Here is a 17,149-nt window from a genome sequence, read left to right on the forward strand (position 1 = left end):
CTTTTCATATTCGTGGACAATCTACAGCCATATCCTCTATGATAAGGTTGATCCACATCCATTAAAGATGCCACAGTCTGTTCTGTGACTCTTCAGTCTTCAGTATCCTTTTTCTCTTTCCTTCTCTTTAATAATTGATCATCCTCTTCGTTCTTCCATACTTTGCTGTTTCGCGCTTACAAAAAATACTATACTTTGCTACAGCTTTTGATTGCTAAATATTTGCTGATGTCTGACAAGTATAGCCGGAGCAGATACTGTAGAATATACATCCTAGATAATCTCATGTATAACCTTAAAATTGAGAGGTAAATAAATTTTTTGTTGAAATATGTTTAAGATGATTACTGTCTACTGCTAGAGTGCTAAAATATCTCCTCTTTGAGACTTCTTGAATCCGAAGCTCCAATTAAAGATATACTAATTGTTGAAGTTATGCATTGTCAAATGTGAAAAATAAAGTGTTGCAAGTAAAAAGAAACGCAGGAGATATTAACTATATATTAATTTCCAACATATCGAAACACAACAAAGAATTGATCACCAGACAGACATGCATGCTCTGATAATGGAACAAATTGAACAGAGAAGTTAGTTCATTTCTTCTTTATTGCACAGGAGATTGATTTTAGTCATGGAAAAGCATTCATGAATCATAAATATTAAAAGACTTAACTACTCCCAAGTAAATGGGAAGATTCTAGAAGAGCCGGTTTCACGAAACCCATCATGGAACCCTCCAAAGCTTCGAGGATTAGTATTAGTAGTACTAGAGAATGAAGCTGAACTGTCCATATCCTCTAAGCCTTGAGAGCATGGAAGTTGAAGAAAACTGTTATTTAGATGCAGGGAAGTGCTGCTGCTACCTTGACCTGTTGATGAACTCATAGTTGTTGGTTGCATACCAGGTTCCACACAGATATCCGACGAATACCTTGACAGAAGAGAGAGAGCACATCCTAAATTGTCTGGTGAAACCTTTAGGCCGCCTCTCCTACTAGTTCCTGTTAGAGTAACGCCATTTACAAGTGGCTGATACATTGTTTCTTGATTATTATTTTGGGAGTACATATCAGGCTGCTGTGACATTATAGGCCAGTTTACAGTATGCGTTTCGGGACAGCAAAACTGCAGCATCCCATCTGCTGCATTTTGAAATATTTTATAAATTATCAATGCCAATAAAACGTTGTATGCAAAGAAATTTAGCTGAGAATTTGTCAATCAATCACCTGTATGAGATGACAAAAAGCCACCAGCAGAATCAGGCATGTAACAGATTTCAGGCTGTCTCTTCCTCCTACGTCGATTATGTCCATCCAAGCGTTTTCTGCAGCTTCTCTTAACTTCATCAAACTCCTCAAGGGAATGGAACCTAAGGGATTGCAGTACATACAAATATACAATGAGAGGCAGCTAAGAACCAAAAAAAAAAGGAATAGCACAGGTGATGCAACAGAGTCAATGCAGCCCTGAAAATCATTCATCTATCTCCACTATCAATTGATATACAAAATCATCCATGAATTGTAGGAATTGGTTGAAGGAAGTACATGACACTTCGTGTAATTTTTTATTGCACATACATTACATAAATGCACCTAGGATACCTGGCTTGATTATGTCACTGAAATCACCAACTAGAAAGTGATAAACTATGCAGGAAAACAAATTTAAGTTTTAGAGTGGTTTCTTATCATCTCAATGAAAAGGCAGGGCTAGCTAACAAATAAGGCTATAGGCGCAATAAACAATGTCAATTAGTTTAGTTATAATTTCACCTAATTAGGCTTGCTTACAGGCTTAAAGCCTTTGGAAGGTAACATAGAGCACGTTTAGAGAATGTCAAGCAAACACCAAGAGTTTGGACTTCAACCTAATATATAATATTTTATCTTTTTTCTCTCCCAAACACCAAAACCCAATACCAACAACATTTGTGTATGTTTAAAAGACACTAAAATTGTACAAGTATTCGTCACTTTTCCACCATATTTTTTGCAATTATTAAAAAAAAATATATATATATATATATATATATTGTTTGGTCCTCATTTGTCACATGTAAAACACTCCTTGTATCAAATTGGTTTTCCATTTAGTGTTCATGGTTTCACCTTCTCTTTTCCTTTCTCTCTAATCTCTCAGCCTATTTATAGTTTTTTTAATTCCAATCTCTCTCTTGAACACCAATTTTTAGTGTTTGTTAAACATGCTCTTAGTAACATCCAAGTACTTGGATATGAAAGAAGCCGAGAGAGAAAATGACTTCATAAAAAACATGTTTTGAAGATCAAATGCTTGGTGTTAGGAGAAAGAAAATACATAATATTGCTTGAGAACCAAATGTTTGGATGTTACTAGAAATGCTCTAAGTTCACTGAACGTTCTAGCGCCCGAATTAAGTTTTCACATAGCTAAACAATGACACTTATTTTGAGATGGAAGGAGTATTATCTTTACCTGCTACATTGCTGGCAGAACCGCTGTTCCTTCCCACCAACAGTAACAACGGGCGTCTTAGAGTGCTTCTCGCATACCTTATGGCGGCGATGGTATTCCCTGCATTGATTAAGGTCAGAAGCACACCCATCAACTGAGCAGAAAACTGTATTTTGCGCTCCACTGTTGCGTGGCCTCCCTCTCTTTGAAAGCGCCAACACCGGCGAAGGAGAAGAGGAAGAATCCATCATACTTAAGGGCATTGAATTCTTGAAGTTCTGCATAGACACATCTCCAATATCTCCTAGTGTTCCCAGCTTCAGATCCACTGAAAACATGTTTCCAATTCCTGAGCCACTTGAACCTGCTAATGTAGCTAGATGATGATGGTAACTGTTGTCTTGAATCTCTAACTTGCTCACCCCATTCCAAGCACATGATTTTGAATCCCACTCCATTTTCCCTCTTTAACTATGAACTACAATGATATCCACACAACTTGCTAATATGTGAGAAAAGGGAAAGAAGTTAACCAACAAGAAGATAAATGAAATATAACAGTGGAAATAAGAAGGCAAAAGAAGTTGCAAGGAAGTGCATGGGGATTACAGGATGTGATTATATAACAAACCTAAGTACCAAAGAAATGAAGATGAGAAATAAATATAGAAAGAGCAATGTAGAGAGAGAAAACCTACAATCAAGTTGTTGAGCATAAGGGATACTAACTTAGGGGTTCCTAAGACACCCATCCTCTGACATGGACATCAGGACAATTGAAAAGCAATTATCAGCATATGCAAAGGGTAACTCTGAGAGAGAAAAGGAGGGAGGGAGGGACGGAGTGAGATAGGGAAAAGACAGTGTGGGTAGGGAGGGAGCAAAAAATAAATTGTTCCCTTAAGAAGAAATCAAGGACAACCCATTAGTTGTGGGTGAAGAGGAAACACAAGTTTTTTTGTCCCCCATATTAGATACTACAGTAGAAAGAAAAAGACGAGCTCTTTTGTCTTATCATTGGGTTTAAACTCTTAAAAAGGATGCAAATATAAACTCTTAATGTGGTTTGGGGTTGAACTCTCTATTTCTAGAGTGTTACGGAGTACTCCGTAATACAAACCTGGCTATCAGGAAACTCCCCTCACGAGGGATAACTTAATGCACCCGATCAAATAATGCAAGCTAACTGAGAGATCCTGCAAAATATAGAGATATGATATCCACACAAATATTTTACCATTACCATTGAAGAATATTAACCATTATTATATGTACTGGTTGGATAATATTGGTGATAAATTAGACTCTGTATCCCAGCATAAAGCATGAAGTAGGCCTCTTTTATTTAACAAGTACAAAAGAAATAACAGTTATATGAACTTAACTCCAAATCTACACCCTTAATAATAAAATCTTACCTGTCTCACCAATGCCCAATGTGGGGTGTGACACCAATGGCACACTTTCTTTCCACTTTCTAATCATTTCCACTTTCTAATCACTTCTTTCATAAACTGGCCATACCTGCTAGTACATCTTAGGCAAGCTTTTCAGGTAATTTTTTTTAAACCATTTCTAGTGTGTTGTACTTGTACGGGTTCTCTATACTACAAACAATTTTTTTGATTCCACAATTTTTATTGTACAACCGGTTGTAATCAACTACCATGCACACGATACAATCAAATGGATGTTTCACATGTATGACTTCTTTATTCATTTTCTTTAAAAAGATTTATAAGGGAGTTTTCTCAACTCAAATTTTTTTTCCCCTGTAGCAAGCAAGTGAGTTGGAGACAAGGGGAACACACAAATTAATAAAATTAAAATAAAAAAAATTAAAAAAAAGTGGTGATTGAAACAGGGGAAGATAAAGCTTGAAGGGCGGGCCACACAGAGACAGAGTGAGGTTGTTTTCACCTTTCACTTCAACAGGAAGAGGCAGGGACCTCTCCAACTTGGCAAAGTTCGAAACAAAATGCTTCACTCATGTATACGAATTATTGCTGATTAAATTTGTGACTTTGTGAGCAGGAGAATATTTAATTATCACGTGTGAACTGATGTGACCATGACACTTGTGTCTTTTAAATGGTATTGGTAATGGTAATGAAGGACCTTAATGACAATCACAAATGAGCTTTTACCAAATAAAAAAGAAAAACTCGTGCCAAAGCTTGAAGTAACACGATATCATCTCCAGCTACGAGTTTTTCTTCATGAATTTTCACTACCATCCAATATCTTATTATAATATAAGGAGTTTTGCTGAAAATTTCCAAGGGAAAAACCACATATTTGAGAGTAGCCGAGTTACACAAAGATGCCTATAAGCTGTTATGAGTATGGAGTATTACGGATTAACATAAACGACACCTACTCTAAAATTAAAACCCGGTAAAATTGGATCATTAAATTTATCATTTCTATTAATTGAAACTTTTTCTACACCAAAGAGATAATGAATTGACAAAGAACAATCAAGTATTAAACTCCAAGAAATCTACCTCCTACTATAATGAAAGGTTGTATACTACCTATGATGACAAAATGATGTCCAGCAAGTATAGATTTTGACTCAAACAGACTAGCTTGCCATTTCAGCTAGCAGACTCACATATAAGATCGCATCCGAGGCCTAGTCAGAGACTGACCTCCATCGACATATACTGTAGTCCCCGTCATATATCGTGAGTCATCGCTTATTAGATATGTAACCGTTGAAGCCAAATCTTTCTTAGGATCGAGCCATCTTTGCAGCGGTGCTGCGTCTTTCACCAATTTCTCCGCCTGTTCTTTCCCCACTGAAGTTGGAAACTCATCTTCAAGGTGCAAACCACGGGAAATTCCATTAACTCTGATGTGGTATTTCCCTATCTCCAGGGCCATTATCTAAACAAAGTCATTAATTAAATACACCATTATCAGATAAGTATGTCAAGGAAATACAACACTAAACAAGAAAAAACCCGCGTCTACACATTTCAGCAAGAAATAGAAACCAAATAGTTGACGTTTCCTAACACAAAATCCACAGGAAAAAAACTGCTACTCCTACTTCCTAAATACAAACTGGTAATAAATGCCAAAATCGTGATTAATTTGAAGATTTTGAACCAGCCACCTACTGAGATAACAAAAAGATTTAGAACCAGCCATCTACTAAGATAGCACCAATAAATGATCAAAATGACATGAAGCCATATGGGCAGCACATGCCATGGTCCTACTCCAAGCTGCACTCCTGTGACCTGTGGGTCTTACCATGATAATCACACTCCTCATACTTGTAAAAATCAAACATCTAAAAGGAGAACCAACTGTAATTCTATAAGGTAGTGAGAAAACTAATGGTATTTACCACGCCCGAATCAAAGAGAAAACACCTCCATACTAAGTTCTTTTAGAAAGGGCAGTCTTGTAGCTTATTCATTCATTCGACTAATCATAGTTGATAGCTCAGTAGACTGCATGACAATTTTTTCTCACATTTGTTTTAGGGGAGGGTTGATTATCTAACATGTATACCAGCCGTATTCAGTAATTATAAAAATTAAAAATACAAAAAAAAGATTAAAAAAAGTTGCGAACGAAAAGAGGGACCTAAAGAAATGGGTTATGACTTATGAGCACAGTTGTTTGATTGGATTGCAGGAATTCTTTGTTCTACTCCCCCTGTTTTCTTTTAAATATGCACCACTTGCAAATGCACGGAGTTTTAAAAGAGTTCATTTGTTTGTAGTATTATACTTCGTATTATATTGTGGAAGTGGGCAAATGCTTGACTTATTTATTATAATAACTTATTATTATTATAATAAAAGAACAGGGGGAATCATGAGAGAGAGAGAGAATGTGAGAGATAATTATATTTTTTTTTAATTATTTAAGTGAAGACCAAGAAAGAGAAAAACAATAAAATATATTGAATGAGGATTAATGGAGATGAGAGAAATAATAAAAATATGCTAGAAAGTTACAAAATAAAAAAGTGATACATTTAATAAATGATCAAATAAAGCAAGTGATGCATTTTGAAACAAAGGAAGTAGAAGAGGAATGTCAAACATTTCCTTACTTAACTCCTAGCCTCCTAAGCAAAATGATGATTTTGTAGAAACTAAAATAATCAATGGTATGTCCGGCACAAATTAGAATAAACTTAGCTTTCCAACCATCTTGGAAAACAAATGCAGGAACACAGACATCAAAGATAAAGACCACACATGAGTGCTAAGGTCTAGCAATCAGGACTGTTGCCCATGATAGTTTGTGAAGGACATTACACGAGGGAGCTTGTTATGCATAAAGCACGAACACGATCAAAGTGAAGGATGATCGATTGCTTATGCTCTGAATTCTGATACTAGATAAAGTCAGATGCTTTCAGAGTTGCAACAAACAACCAAATGGCCAAATTAGATAAAGCATCACAAGAATTACAACTGACAAGTGAGGCTAGCACAAGACCATGTTGGCCAAGGGCCTTAAGTGAGAAAGGCCCAGCCATCAGCGCCATGTCAACCGGACCCAGAATAAGGCTTGCATGTCATGTTTTCTGAGGGTGGCATGAGCTCTACTAGGCACAAGAATCTGCACACAGATTTCAATGGCCCTTTCACCCTTTTTATAGTTTATTTATCCGGTTTCCCCACCCTCCCCCTTTTAACACTAGTCGCCTTCTTTTATTATATATAATCAATTACCCTTTCTATCCCATTTTCAATTCTTTCATTTTACTTTATAGAAAACTTTCTTAATCTCCATGACACATAGAAGTTGAAAGCTTACTATGGGATGGAGGTAGTAACATTTTCAGTAGCATTATCTTCAAGTTGAATGAAATAATTTTTTCAAAATATAATAATAGAAAATGAAAACACACAGCACGAACCAGACCACAGGACAGCCAAGGTGCCGTATCCCTGGGAATTACTAGGGGAGGTTGCCTCCCACTGCACCATGCCATAGGCAGGTGCGCTGCTAACACAACATATGAGCCGGCCTGGTTTGCTTTTGTGCCAGCTCACTGAAAAAACATAAAAATTAAAAGAAGCTTAGATAAGTTTCACCTCACCCTCACTAGTTGATTAACTCCAGCCAAACATGAACCAAAAGCAGCAGCTCCCTTATATATTCCTCTCTCAGCACCGATTAGTGAAGTCATAAGTACAATAGATCCCCCAGTCCCCTGATCACGCATTTTTCCTCCAACAGCTTTTACTAAGAACCAGACTGCCATAAAATTCGTTTTTACGATTTTCTTGAAATCATCTTCAGCCATCAATAAAGGGTCTTGCGTTTTAGCTGTCATATAATTGAAAAAAAAAACATTCAGCAACCTCCAGATCAACAGTAGGATCAATTTATAGAGAATACGTCGCAATGCTATAAAGAGGAAGCTATGTACAACCCACAACAAACAAGTAGAGACAGATTATAAGACGCTTCATTTAATTCATTACCACACATCCTCCCCCCACCCCCACCCCCTAAAAAAACAGATAAATGAAAATTTTACATTAGAAGCTAGTTAATTACTTTATTGTCTTATGTTGACCAATAGTGATAAGCAGCAATAAAATACTAGAAGTGGACACGCAGACTTGTGCCTAAAACAGTATACCATATTTTAAGTGCATGTACAAAATGCAAATCCGGGGCCTCCATGCTTATTAACTGAGCAGCATAACGTAACATGCAAGCTGGCATGTGAGCTAGCTTCACCAGGACACTAAGCAATGTCTCGATATTAAGTAGATACTAAATAAATTATTCCACAAATTCCGTTTCCCCACTGTGATTACTGTATTAGACAGATAATATAATAAGACCTAGTAGCCACTAAGCAGTCTTCCGTCTTCTACGTTGAATTTCTATTATAGTCAAAGTATGCTTGACTTTCAGAGCAAGCCTTCTTCGTGCCTATTCTAATCCACAAATTCGTAATCAAAGCCGGTGCACAATATTAAAAAGTTATCTCGAAATGCTTAATAGTTACCTAGATATAATGTAAAAGTCGTTTATTTTTTAGTGATTAATTTTTTCTCTTTAATAGAAATTACCCCTACAAAATCATTTTTAATGTATAAAGGGAATCATATTATTTTTTTTTAAAGTTTACCCATCAAAAATTTCTTCCTAAGATAAAAAGTTAATCAAAGATTCATTTGTTATTTGGCTTTGGGATGTAATTGAGCCAAAGATTTATTTGTTCTTTTGGCTTTGGGTGTAATGGACTAAATCAAAATGGCTCTAAAAACCTCTTCGCTTCCTTTCCATGAAGTAGAAGATGATCGTCCTGTTGTCCCGTTATCGCTTTTGGGTCAATTGGAAACAACCTCTCCGCAATTGTAGGGGTAAGGTTGCACACGTCCGACCGCCCTACCCGCTTGTTGCGGGAGCCTCTTTGAGGCAATGGGTAATGATAATGATGATGAAAAGTTAATCAGAACATGTTAAAAGTTATCAAAAACTCTTTAAATTTACCCCGATGTACAATAAATGTATTGTACACCTATGCACTCAAGACGTTTAGATTCTAATCACAAGAGTACAAGACTACAATCGCATTTTGCATTTCTGCAACGGTAACAACCAGGAAATACATACTGTAAAAGCCACTTAAATTTACCTTCATAAGCATAACCATTCACAAAGGCATCCAATTTTCCAAGAAAATTACACGCCTTCTCTACAGCTCTGTGAAAGACTACCTCTCTATCATCCTCCATATCCAACCCTACCACTTCAACTGCACTTGTATCCTTTATAGAATCAGCTATCCTGTCACCAATGCTTCGCAAACGGCCTTCATCTCCCATCAAAACCAGCCTGTTCAACATTACAACAAAATGTAACTAATATCAGGATAGGAATCAGTCTAGAATCTTAAGTGTGCTAGATTAAGACACTTCTGTTACTTATTTTTTAGCTTTTTGACACTGGCTGAGACACTTCTATGAAAACGACATGAATTGCACTTCAGAACATAGAAAACAACTATAGCAGCATTATTAAAAAGTGTTAAACTGATCTTGAAAGATAACACTTGAGAAGGATTATGTTCAATAATATTGCTCAGAACATTGGTCTCTTAAGGATAATAGTATGTTTGGATGAGGGAATTTGGAAGGAAATCAAGGAATGGGAAGACAATGAGAGATCAATTTCCCCTTCGATGTAGAATGGGAAGGGGAATGGGAATGGATGAGAAGACAACTGAAGGGCTCCATTTTCCTTCTCTTTTGAATTGAAAGATTTGGAAGGAAATTTGCTAGCCGTGTCACCCTACCCTCCACCATAGTTATCCAAAGTTGAAACTAACCTTCAACGTTGGAGAAAAACGATATCCAAAATTTTGAAGTGCACATCCCCTCAATGTCTATTTTCTCAAGAATGTTTCATGTCCACGTAAGAGTACACGTGAATATAAGGACAATACTACAGACACCTATCAAGCAACAAGACAACCTAAAATGCCTTTAGAAACAGCACCGAACACCCAATACAGATCTCATAGCTAGCTAATAAGTGGAGGCTCATTCTTAGTCATTCTAAAACAGCATACTCGTACTTTGTTTTGATCAACTACCAACAAAAGCCATGTAAACCAAGTTACACATTCCTGCCTAAAGAAATATAACTAATCCAAGCTGATGGTTGGAGCCTTTGGAGGACAAAACGTACACATTTCTGTTACTCTTTCAAAGATCCAAATAACCAATAAAAATGAGTAATTTTGATTCCAACATCTGGTAGTTGCTATAGCATAATAATACTACTTCAAACAATCCCATCAACACATGGTGAGTCTCCCATTAGACAGGCACGATCAAGACATGCAACTCACCATAAAAAAGTGAAAAGCATATGTTCCCTATAAAGCCCAAAACTACATTTTATAAAATGGTTTCATGATGAGGACAACTGCACAAGGGCTAAAATACGCGTAAAAAATACAAACCCAAGTCTTCAGTACGAGTGTACGACCTCATATGTGATGCACGTGGTACCAACTAAGCTAGTGATCTCTTCACCTGAAGTTCACTTATCTTTTTATATGGCCCTGGACTTGAGGAAGTCTTTGTCACAAGTGACTTGTGTCCATATTGGACACAAGTGAGTACCAATACAGAATTTGGAGTACCAATACAGAATATGTTGGTACCAATACAAATTATGTGAATACCAATAATAACACATATGACTTATATTGGTGGTATTTCTAAGCAATTTTGCATTTTGGTACTGACATATTATGTGTTGGTACTCAAGATGATTGTATTTGGATCACTTGTGTCCATGTGGACACAAGTCACTTGAGGTTTAGAAACCCTCCCCTGGACTTATCTTATCTTGTTATTTGAACTTACTAGTGCTTAACTGCTTACCTTATTTTAATTTAACTTATGTGAACTTATTAACCTTATTAACTTATTTTATCTGAACTGAACTTATTAGAGCAGAAATATGTGAAAATAACGTGAAGAGAATAGCATATGCTAGCTAACATTCCCAATGGCCATTAACAGTGACTTGCTTGAGTCACTTCCTTTTCCATCGTTCTATTCCAGGTGATTAAACCAGAAAAACCATAAGGTTGGGGAATTAGAATGATATAGAATTCGAAGAACTACTATTCAGCTCCCACCCAATGTTGGGATAACTTAAAAGAATCTGTGTTGGAAATCTACATTCTAATTATATCAGAACATGCCAGACTTGTTTATAAAAGAAACATAATATTGAAAACCGCAACCTAAAATAAACAATTAAAACTATGAGAAACTTCAAACCTGCAACCTTGTTTAGCCAAATTGTAAGCAATATTAACAGAAACATCATCCCCATTAGAGGTTAGCAAAACCCTCTTCGCACTTCCCTCCATCTTCAATTCTCTGAGCAACAACAAAAAAAACACACTAATTATACAATACAAGTCGCAATTTGAGACCCCATTATTTATAGATAATATCAATTAAAAAGTCTAGCATTAAAAGAAGGGGTAAGTTCACATTCAACTAAAAAGTGACGAATCTAATTTTCTATTTTTTATTATTGATTCTAGGAAACCCAGATAAACTAAATTAACGGGCAAGGTCTCAAAAGGGTGGAAATTTCGTAGAAAATTAAAGGGTATTTTACCAGGTATGCGTATGAAATGAGAGGGTTTCTTGCCCAAAAAATAATTTTGATGAACTTTTTGCACTTCGTTAATCGTCATTCCTGGGTATTTATCTTATCATGTGTGTTGGGGCGAAAGCCTCATTGATCATTCTAATTGAATACTTTTGAATACTTTTGTGGTATTTGCAGAGGGTGTCAATATTTGAGGGACCTACGAAGGGAGATGTTGGGCATTTAGGGGGAAGGAACGTTGTAAAAACGTGACACCAAAAGGCCAAAAACTTTGCTTCTACTCTTGTTTGTTGTAACTAGTTGTTGGCCGACGCGCTATCGCGCGCCGTCCCCCAAGGTAGGGACAAACATATGGCGTAGTTATTTTTATTAAAATATATCAAGCATGTTTAATTAGTATTATAACCATGCATTTCTAGGAAGAAACCTATTGTTTAAGGATTACTAATAACATTAGTTTTGTAAGGGAGCTGATATATCATGTTGCAACACCTCCATTTCCGACAACTGAGGATCTGAAATGATAAAAAATTACAAATATGCAAACACATGAGGTATATAAATAAGAAATCACTTACAACAATTCTGGGGCTATTATGCAAACTCATTGGGACTATGTTTTTATAGCAAACAACACCACACCAAGTCAACCTGACCACTTTGGTTAAAACTTCACGGAGCAACAAACACAACCAGCAACAGACAACCAGACTACCCAGCAACCCTGAGCTAACTTGTTGCACTGCCACGGACCAGCAAACTTCATGCAAGCCAGAACACAAAAACATCAGCACACTTCGGAGAATAGAACTGTGGCACCAGTGTTGCTAGTACTTTGAGAGAACAACTAAGAACAGCTGACACAACCAAAAACTAAGTGATATGAGCAGGACAGAATGCGCTGAGTAGATTAGACCCAACTCTGAATAAGAGTATACATAAAAGTCACCCCTAAACACCCCCCATCTCCACAAAAATAATTACAAAGAACGTATTAACCCAACTTGTTCTGTCTTCCTATCATCCATAGCTTTATCTTGTACCTGTTTCCCGTTGTATGTCGTCTATCAACTATCACATAAACGAGCGAAAAAGTTGGGTTAAGCCAAAAGTTAACAATTTAACAACTCACCATCACCACACATCTGTGTAAATGTCAATCTTTTCTCCTTTCCTCACCTTCTGAACACTGCCCTGCCTTAAAAATTCGCATAGCATAGACTTTGGATCAACACTTGATCATGCACAATGTACACCAGCCTTGTCCGAAAGAAATTTCATTTATGAACAGAAGTTTATTTATACAAGTTAAAAAATCAGCCAGCTGCTTGAAAATCCTTAAAGTCCTCATCTGTTGTATCTTCTGAACTTTGATTTTCCTTAAAATTAAAATCAGGTTGAACCTGCTCTTTACTGGGATCTTCTTTCTCCTCTTCGAATATTTTATTAGGATTAGAACTTGGGGATCTAGGAGTTTTAGGAGAAGAAGTTGGTGAGAGGGTTGGTGGTGGAGGACTGTGGAGGACTCAGTAATATAGAAATGGGGGTCCAACTTTTTACTTTTTTAAAAAACAAAATTGCTTATCCTTCTATTTTGCCCCTTTTGTTAAGGGGAATTAGGGAACGTTAGGTAATAAATTTTCTTAATATCCATAACAAAATTATGCAGTGAAGATTTAGGAATTTGTGTGTAAGCTTAAGAGCAATAGAAATTAATATATCAGTCCAAACAATAATTTACAGCGATTCATCTCAAGAAAAAAATTATTACGAGTGTATACGATGAGTTTTTACATGTTATAAGAAATCTGATTCATTACAAATTACTAACAAAAAGAATGACAAAACTACACTATTGTATAAAAAAAAGTTGCATCTTTTTCAATACTTATGGGGCATATTGTTATTATATAATTAGACCCCTAAAAAATGCAATGAAATTAAGCAATTATAAAATATAAATACAGTACTAAAATCAGAAGAAAAAAACAAAAAGAGAGCAAGAAATAAATCATGAAAACATCAGAAAATGGTTAAAGTAAAAAACAAAGCCAAAAACATTTTAGAAAGTAAGAAACCATGAAGATGAATGGTCACGGGTAAGGAAAAAAGTGTTACAACTATGAAGAGTATAGGGTCGGGACTCGAACACAAGACTTCTGCGTTCAAAGGATAGAGTTACAGCAAGAAGATTAACCACTAAGCTACACCAATTTATTATTATTCTGAGCGGACATTGAGCAAGAATATATAGATTCATGGTTTATTTTTTCGCGGTCTGATAGAAAACAAGGGAGCTTTAGCTTTACTTTTATCTGTTATTCATAGGTTGTTCACACCCTCATCAAAGGATTTCAGCTTTATATTGCCACCAGGTTTCTAACAATAAAATGCTGAGCATAAAAAGATTATCATTCATTCGAGTAGCAAATTATTTATTTAATCAGTGAGGAAACAGACAAATAGCGAGCTTACTTTTTTCAACTGAAGAACAAGGGTCTCTCCATCTTTCAAACTGTAATCAATGGCTAAAGAATTCTGGAATTGCTGCCCCATTTCTTCAGCAGTTTTCTTGTTATCAAGATATCTAAATTGGAAATTTGGAAATCAAACAGACAGTTAGTTATTCAATACATGCCTCGGTTCTTTCAGGTAATTTTTTGAAGACAACATGCATCTAACACAGAAAACTACTTTTTATATGTTAACTTGTTGCATCTAACACAAAAAGATATTATAACTGTAGAAAAGAAATTATAACTACTTTTTATATGTTAACTTGTTGCATCTAACACAAAGATGAGGCTGCTGCGCCGCTGGAATGCAGAGCAATACTCAGAGATGTCAAGAAATTAGCTCTTACTTATAACTCTTGCATTATTAAGAAAGTAGCTAGATTATTTGTGTTAAGGGCTCACATCCTGGCCACTACTGCCAGGAAGGTTCCCTAGTTGTTCTTTCTCATTTGTGTTATCAAAAAAAAATAAAAGAGTAAGCCCTATCAAACACCATACAGGTATAATACGGAGTTTGAAACTTTATTCAAAAGATATGATTAATATAATAAATCTTATGATCAATGAAGGTTGCTGTTCTTGAAAGAAGCAGAAGTAACTTACGTAAGCAAGAAATTCCCAGCAGACTTTTAACCAAAATCTGATAGACATGTCTTGTCCTGTTTTTGACTTCATGTATTATTTATGACCGTCTTACTCGTAATGTTCTTTACATAAACAATTACTTTGAGGTAATATTTAAAAAAAAAAAAAAAAGAGCTTTCAGTTTTGAAAAATCAGAAGTGTATTGAATATAGCCGGGATTTTCTGATACCCAAAACCACGTGCTTTCTATTAATGAATTAGACCCATAATTCAGTTGTTATGTTCACATCCATAATTCAGGACTTCGATTTAACATTCAGGTTGCGAATATTCCTTTCAGTGGAACATTGAATCTGAAACAAGGGGGTGTCTTATGTCTAATAGCAATCGTTCCAGCCTAAAAGTATCAAATTAGAACAAGAACAATAAGTGAATACCAATCATACTTGTTATAGAACTACTCGATTAAGAGTCATCTATATTCTTTTTTTTAAAGTAGTCTTGTTTTATGTCCATAACACTCCTGTCACACTTTTGTTAAATTATAAATAACGAGATAAAATAATAAATCAATAAAAGAAAGAATAATTGCTTCTAGCAATGGACAACTCTACTCTATATAATGGATAGTGTTGCAACTAACCAGAGATTCATCACCTTCCCCTTCAACGGCTCTCACAGAAGGGTAATGATATATTTCAAGTGTTTTCTATGAGTAGGATAACTGATGAGTTTCTTCATCTGCTTGTGACGGCATGAATTTACGAGGATTGTTGCGAACAAGCTGCAAAAGGAGTAGACATCTTTCAATCAGATATTTTAAGATGATAAAAGCAACAAAAGCATAGATATGATGGTAAATTTTCTCTCATAAGTAATAATCTGCTGATTTCTTACTAAATGGTAACATTCAGTCCCATCTAACTAAAATAATGTCCAACTTGGATATCTATATTTTGAATAAATCTGAGTATCTGACAGAGATTTTGTACAAAATGATGCATCTACAACAGAATGTAGGAGAATTAAGCTAAAAATGAAGTACGAAATATAACTTAGGATAAGCTTAGAAGACACCCATTAGAGTCAGACCATCCCTTAACAAATCCACCACCATTCTGAAGGACATGAGTAGCACTGAAGCCATAGCCTAACCCTCCTGTATTTTCTTGACCCTATTCATAAATAAACCCATATTCCAGGATCCACCACAAATCCATACAACCATAATCATTAAATTTGTGCTAAATCTAAATCAGCTAAACGTTGGCACAATAAAGGCAAGGACTGCATCAAGAGTGAAACTACATCTAAAGAGAATGAGGCATTCAGTGATATCCCTAACCCAAGCAGCTGCCCTGAACCGTATCCATTCATTGGCCACTTGCATATTTTAGTCATGTTGTGGTATACCGTGAAGGCGTGAAGTAAAAAACACAGGCAATGGTCTCTAATTGTTTACTTCGTCTACAAAAGTTCACAAAATCGATATCTACCGATGCATGCATGTTTTCCTTTCAGATAAAGATCTAACTTAAACGGCAATGACTACTACACAGGTCGTGAGCTTCTGGTTCATATTTAGCAAAACTCAACAGATATTTTCAGAAACTATGCTAATTTAAAACACTGAAAATGAAGTAGTGGCTAAACTGAGTTTTACCTTATCTACAAGGGCTCACATGTGTCCATTAAGGTCTCCAGTCGCACACTACAGAGTTTGAGTAGTTAGTCCGATGAATATTTATTATGTATCAGGAATGAAGACACTTTGCCTTCTGCCATGATCCACATTCGTGCTTGTTACTGTAGTATTTATATCCAGCCGAAGATGGTACTTTATGCTTGAGATGGATTCTGCAATAGATGAAATTAAGAAAAACTTATTTAAAGAACTAAAAGAGGTAAATAGAGGGGGGGGGGGGGGGGGGGAATGCAATAAACCATTCACAATCTGACGAAGTAGCGAACTGTAAGACCTCCTCTTCAGTGGGAGCACATAAGTGTATTTCCCAAGTTCAATGATTTTGGTAACTAATTAAAAACAATTAAATCGAGGGGGCTTCTCTCCTTTAGTCTCTTAGGTAGTTCCATTAGCATATTTCCATGAAAATTAACTTACGTAGCTTTTCCAACTATATGATTTTAGTAGCCAACTACGGGTTCACAATGATGCTTTCGAGGTTTTAGAAGCTGATGGGGGGATTTGGGGATTGGAGACATAAAATTACACATAAAAGCAGGTATAACATACTTAAAATGAGATAAACATATCATCACGGGTTCATAGCTAATTCACAAACGAGAACTACATTTTGTCATGTCTGCTCACCTTTAGCTATGCGCTCAACAACTTCATAGAGGTCATTTTTCCGGAAACAACAATAAATTCCAGATATTACGTACATGATTTCATCTCTACACATATAAAGAGAATTGGTAATTTTACGCACGACAATTCCAAA

General features: G+C 35.9%; 2 protein-coding genes across 4 annotated transcripts; both read right to left on the reverse strand.

The window, feature by feature from the left end:
• Window positions 1-471: 471 nt before the first annotated feature.
• Window positions 472-4,695, reverse strand: LOC110789221 (squamosa promoter-binding-like protein 18). Of its 2 annotated transcripts, XM_021993866.2 has the most exons (4): window positions 3,141-4,695; window positions 2,464-2,944; window positions 1,233-1,375; window positions 472-1,145 (listed from the first exon to the last, which is right to left on the reverse strand). In XM_021993866.2, exons 2-4 carry the CDS (start codon window positions 2,898-2,900, stop codon window positions 676-678), a joined length of 1,050 nt encoding a protein of 349 aa, XP_021849558.2. In that variant the 5' UTR covers window positions 2,901-2,944; window positions 3,141-4,695; the 3' UTR covers window positions 472-675. The 2 variants fall into 2 exon arrangements, with proteins under 2 accessions (XP_021849558.2, XP_021849559.2); XM_021993867.2 differs by having other exon boundaries at window positions 472-1,142; window positions 2,464-4,695.
• A 150-nt stretch (window positions 4,696-4,845) lies between these two features.
• Window positions 4,846-11,765, reverse strand: LOC110789222 (uncharacterized). 2 transcript variants are annotated; one of them, XM_021993869.2, is made up of 5 exons: window positions 11,590-11,765; window positions 11,248-11,342; window positions 9,077-9,276; window positions 7,520-7,749; window positions 4,846-5,334 (listed from the first exon to the last, which is right to left on the reverse strand). In XM_021993869.2, exons 3-5 carry the CDS (start codon window positions 9,264-9,266, stop codon window positions 5,056-5,058), a joined length of 699 nt encoding a protein of 232 aa, XP_021849561.1. In that variant the 5' UTR covers window positions 9,267-9,276; window positions 11,248-11,342; window positions 11,590-11,765; the 3' UTR covers window positions 4,846-5,055. The 2 variants fall into 2 exon arrangements, with proteins under 2 accessions (XP_021849561.1, XP_021849560.1); XM_021993868.2 differs by having other exon boundaries at window positions 11,241-11,342; window positions 11,590-11,764.
• Between the last annotated feature and the right edge of the window lie 5,384 nt (window positions 11,766-17,149).

The sequence above is a fragment of the Spinacia oleracea genome, chromosome 3 (assembly GCF_020520425.1).
Source record: "Spinacia oleracea cultivar Varoflay chromosome 3, BTI_SOV_V1, whole genome shotgun sequence".
Taxonomy (NCBI): Eukaryota; Viridiplantae; Streptophyta; class Magnoliopsida; order Caryophyllales; family Amaranthaceae; genus Spinacia; species Spinacia oleracea.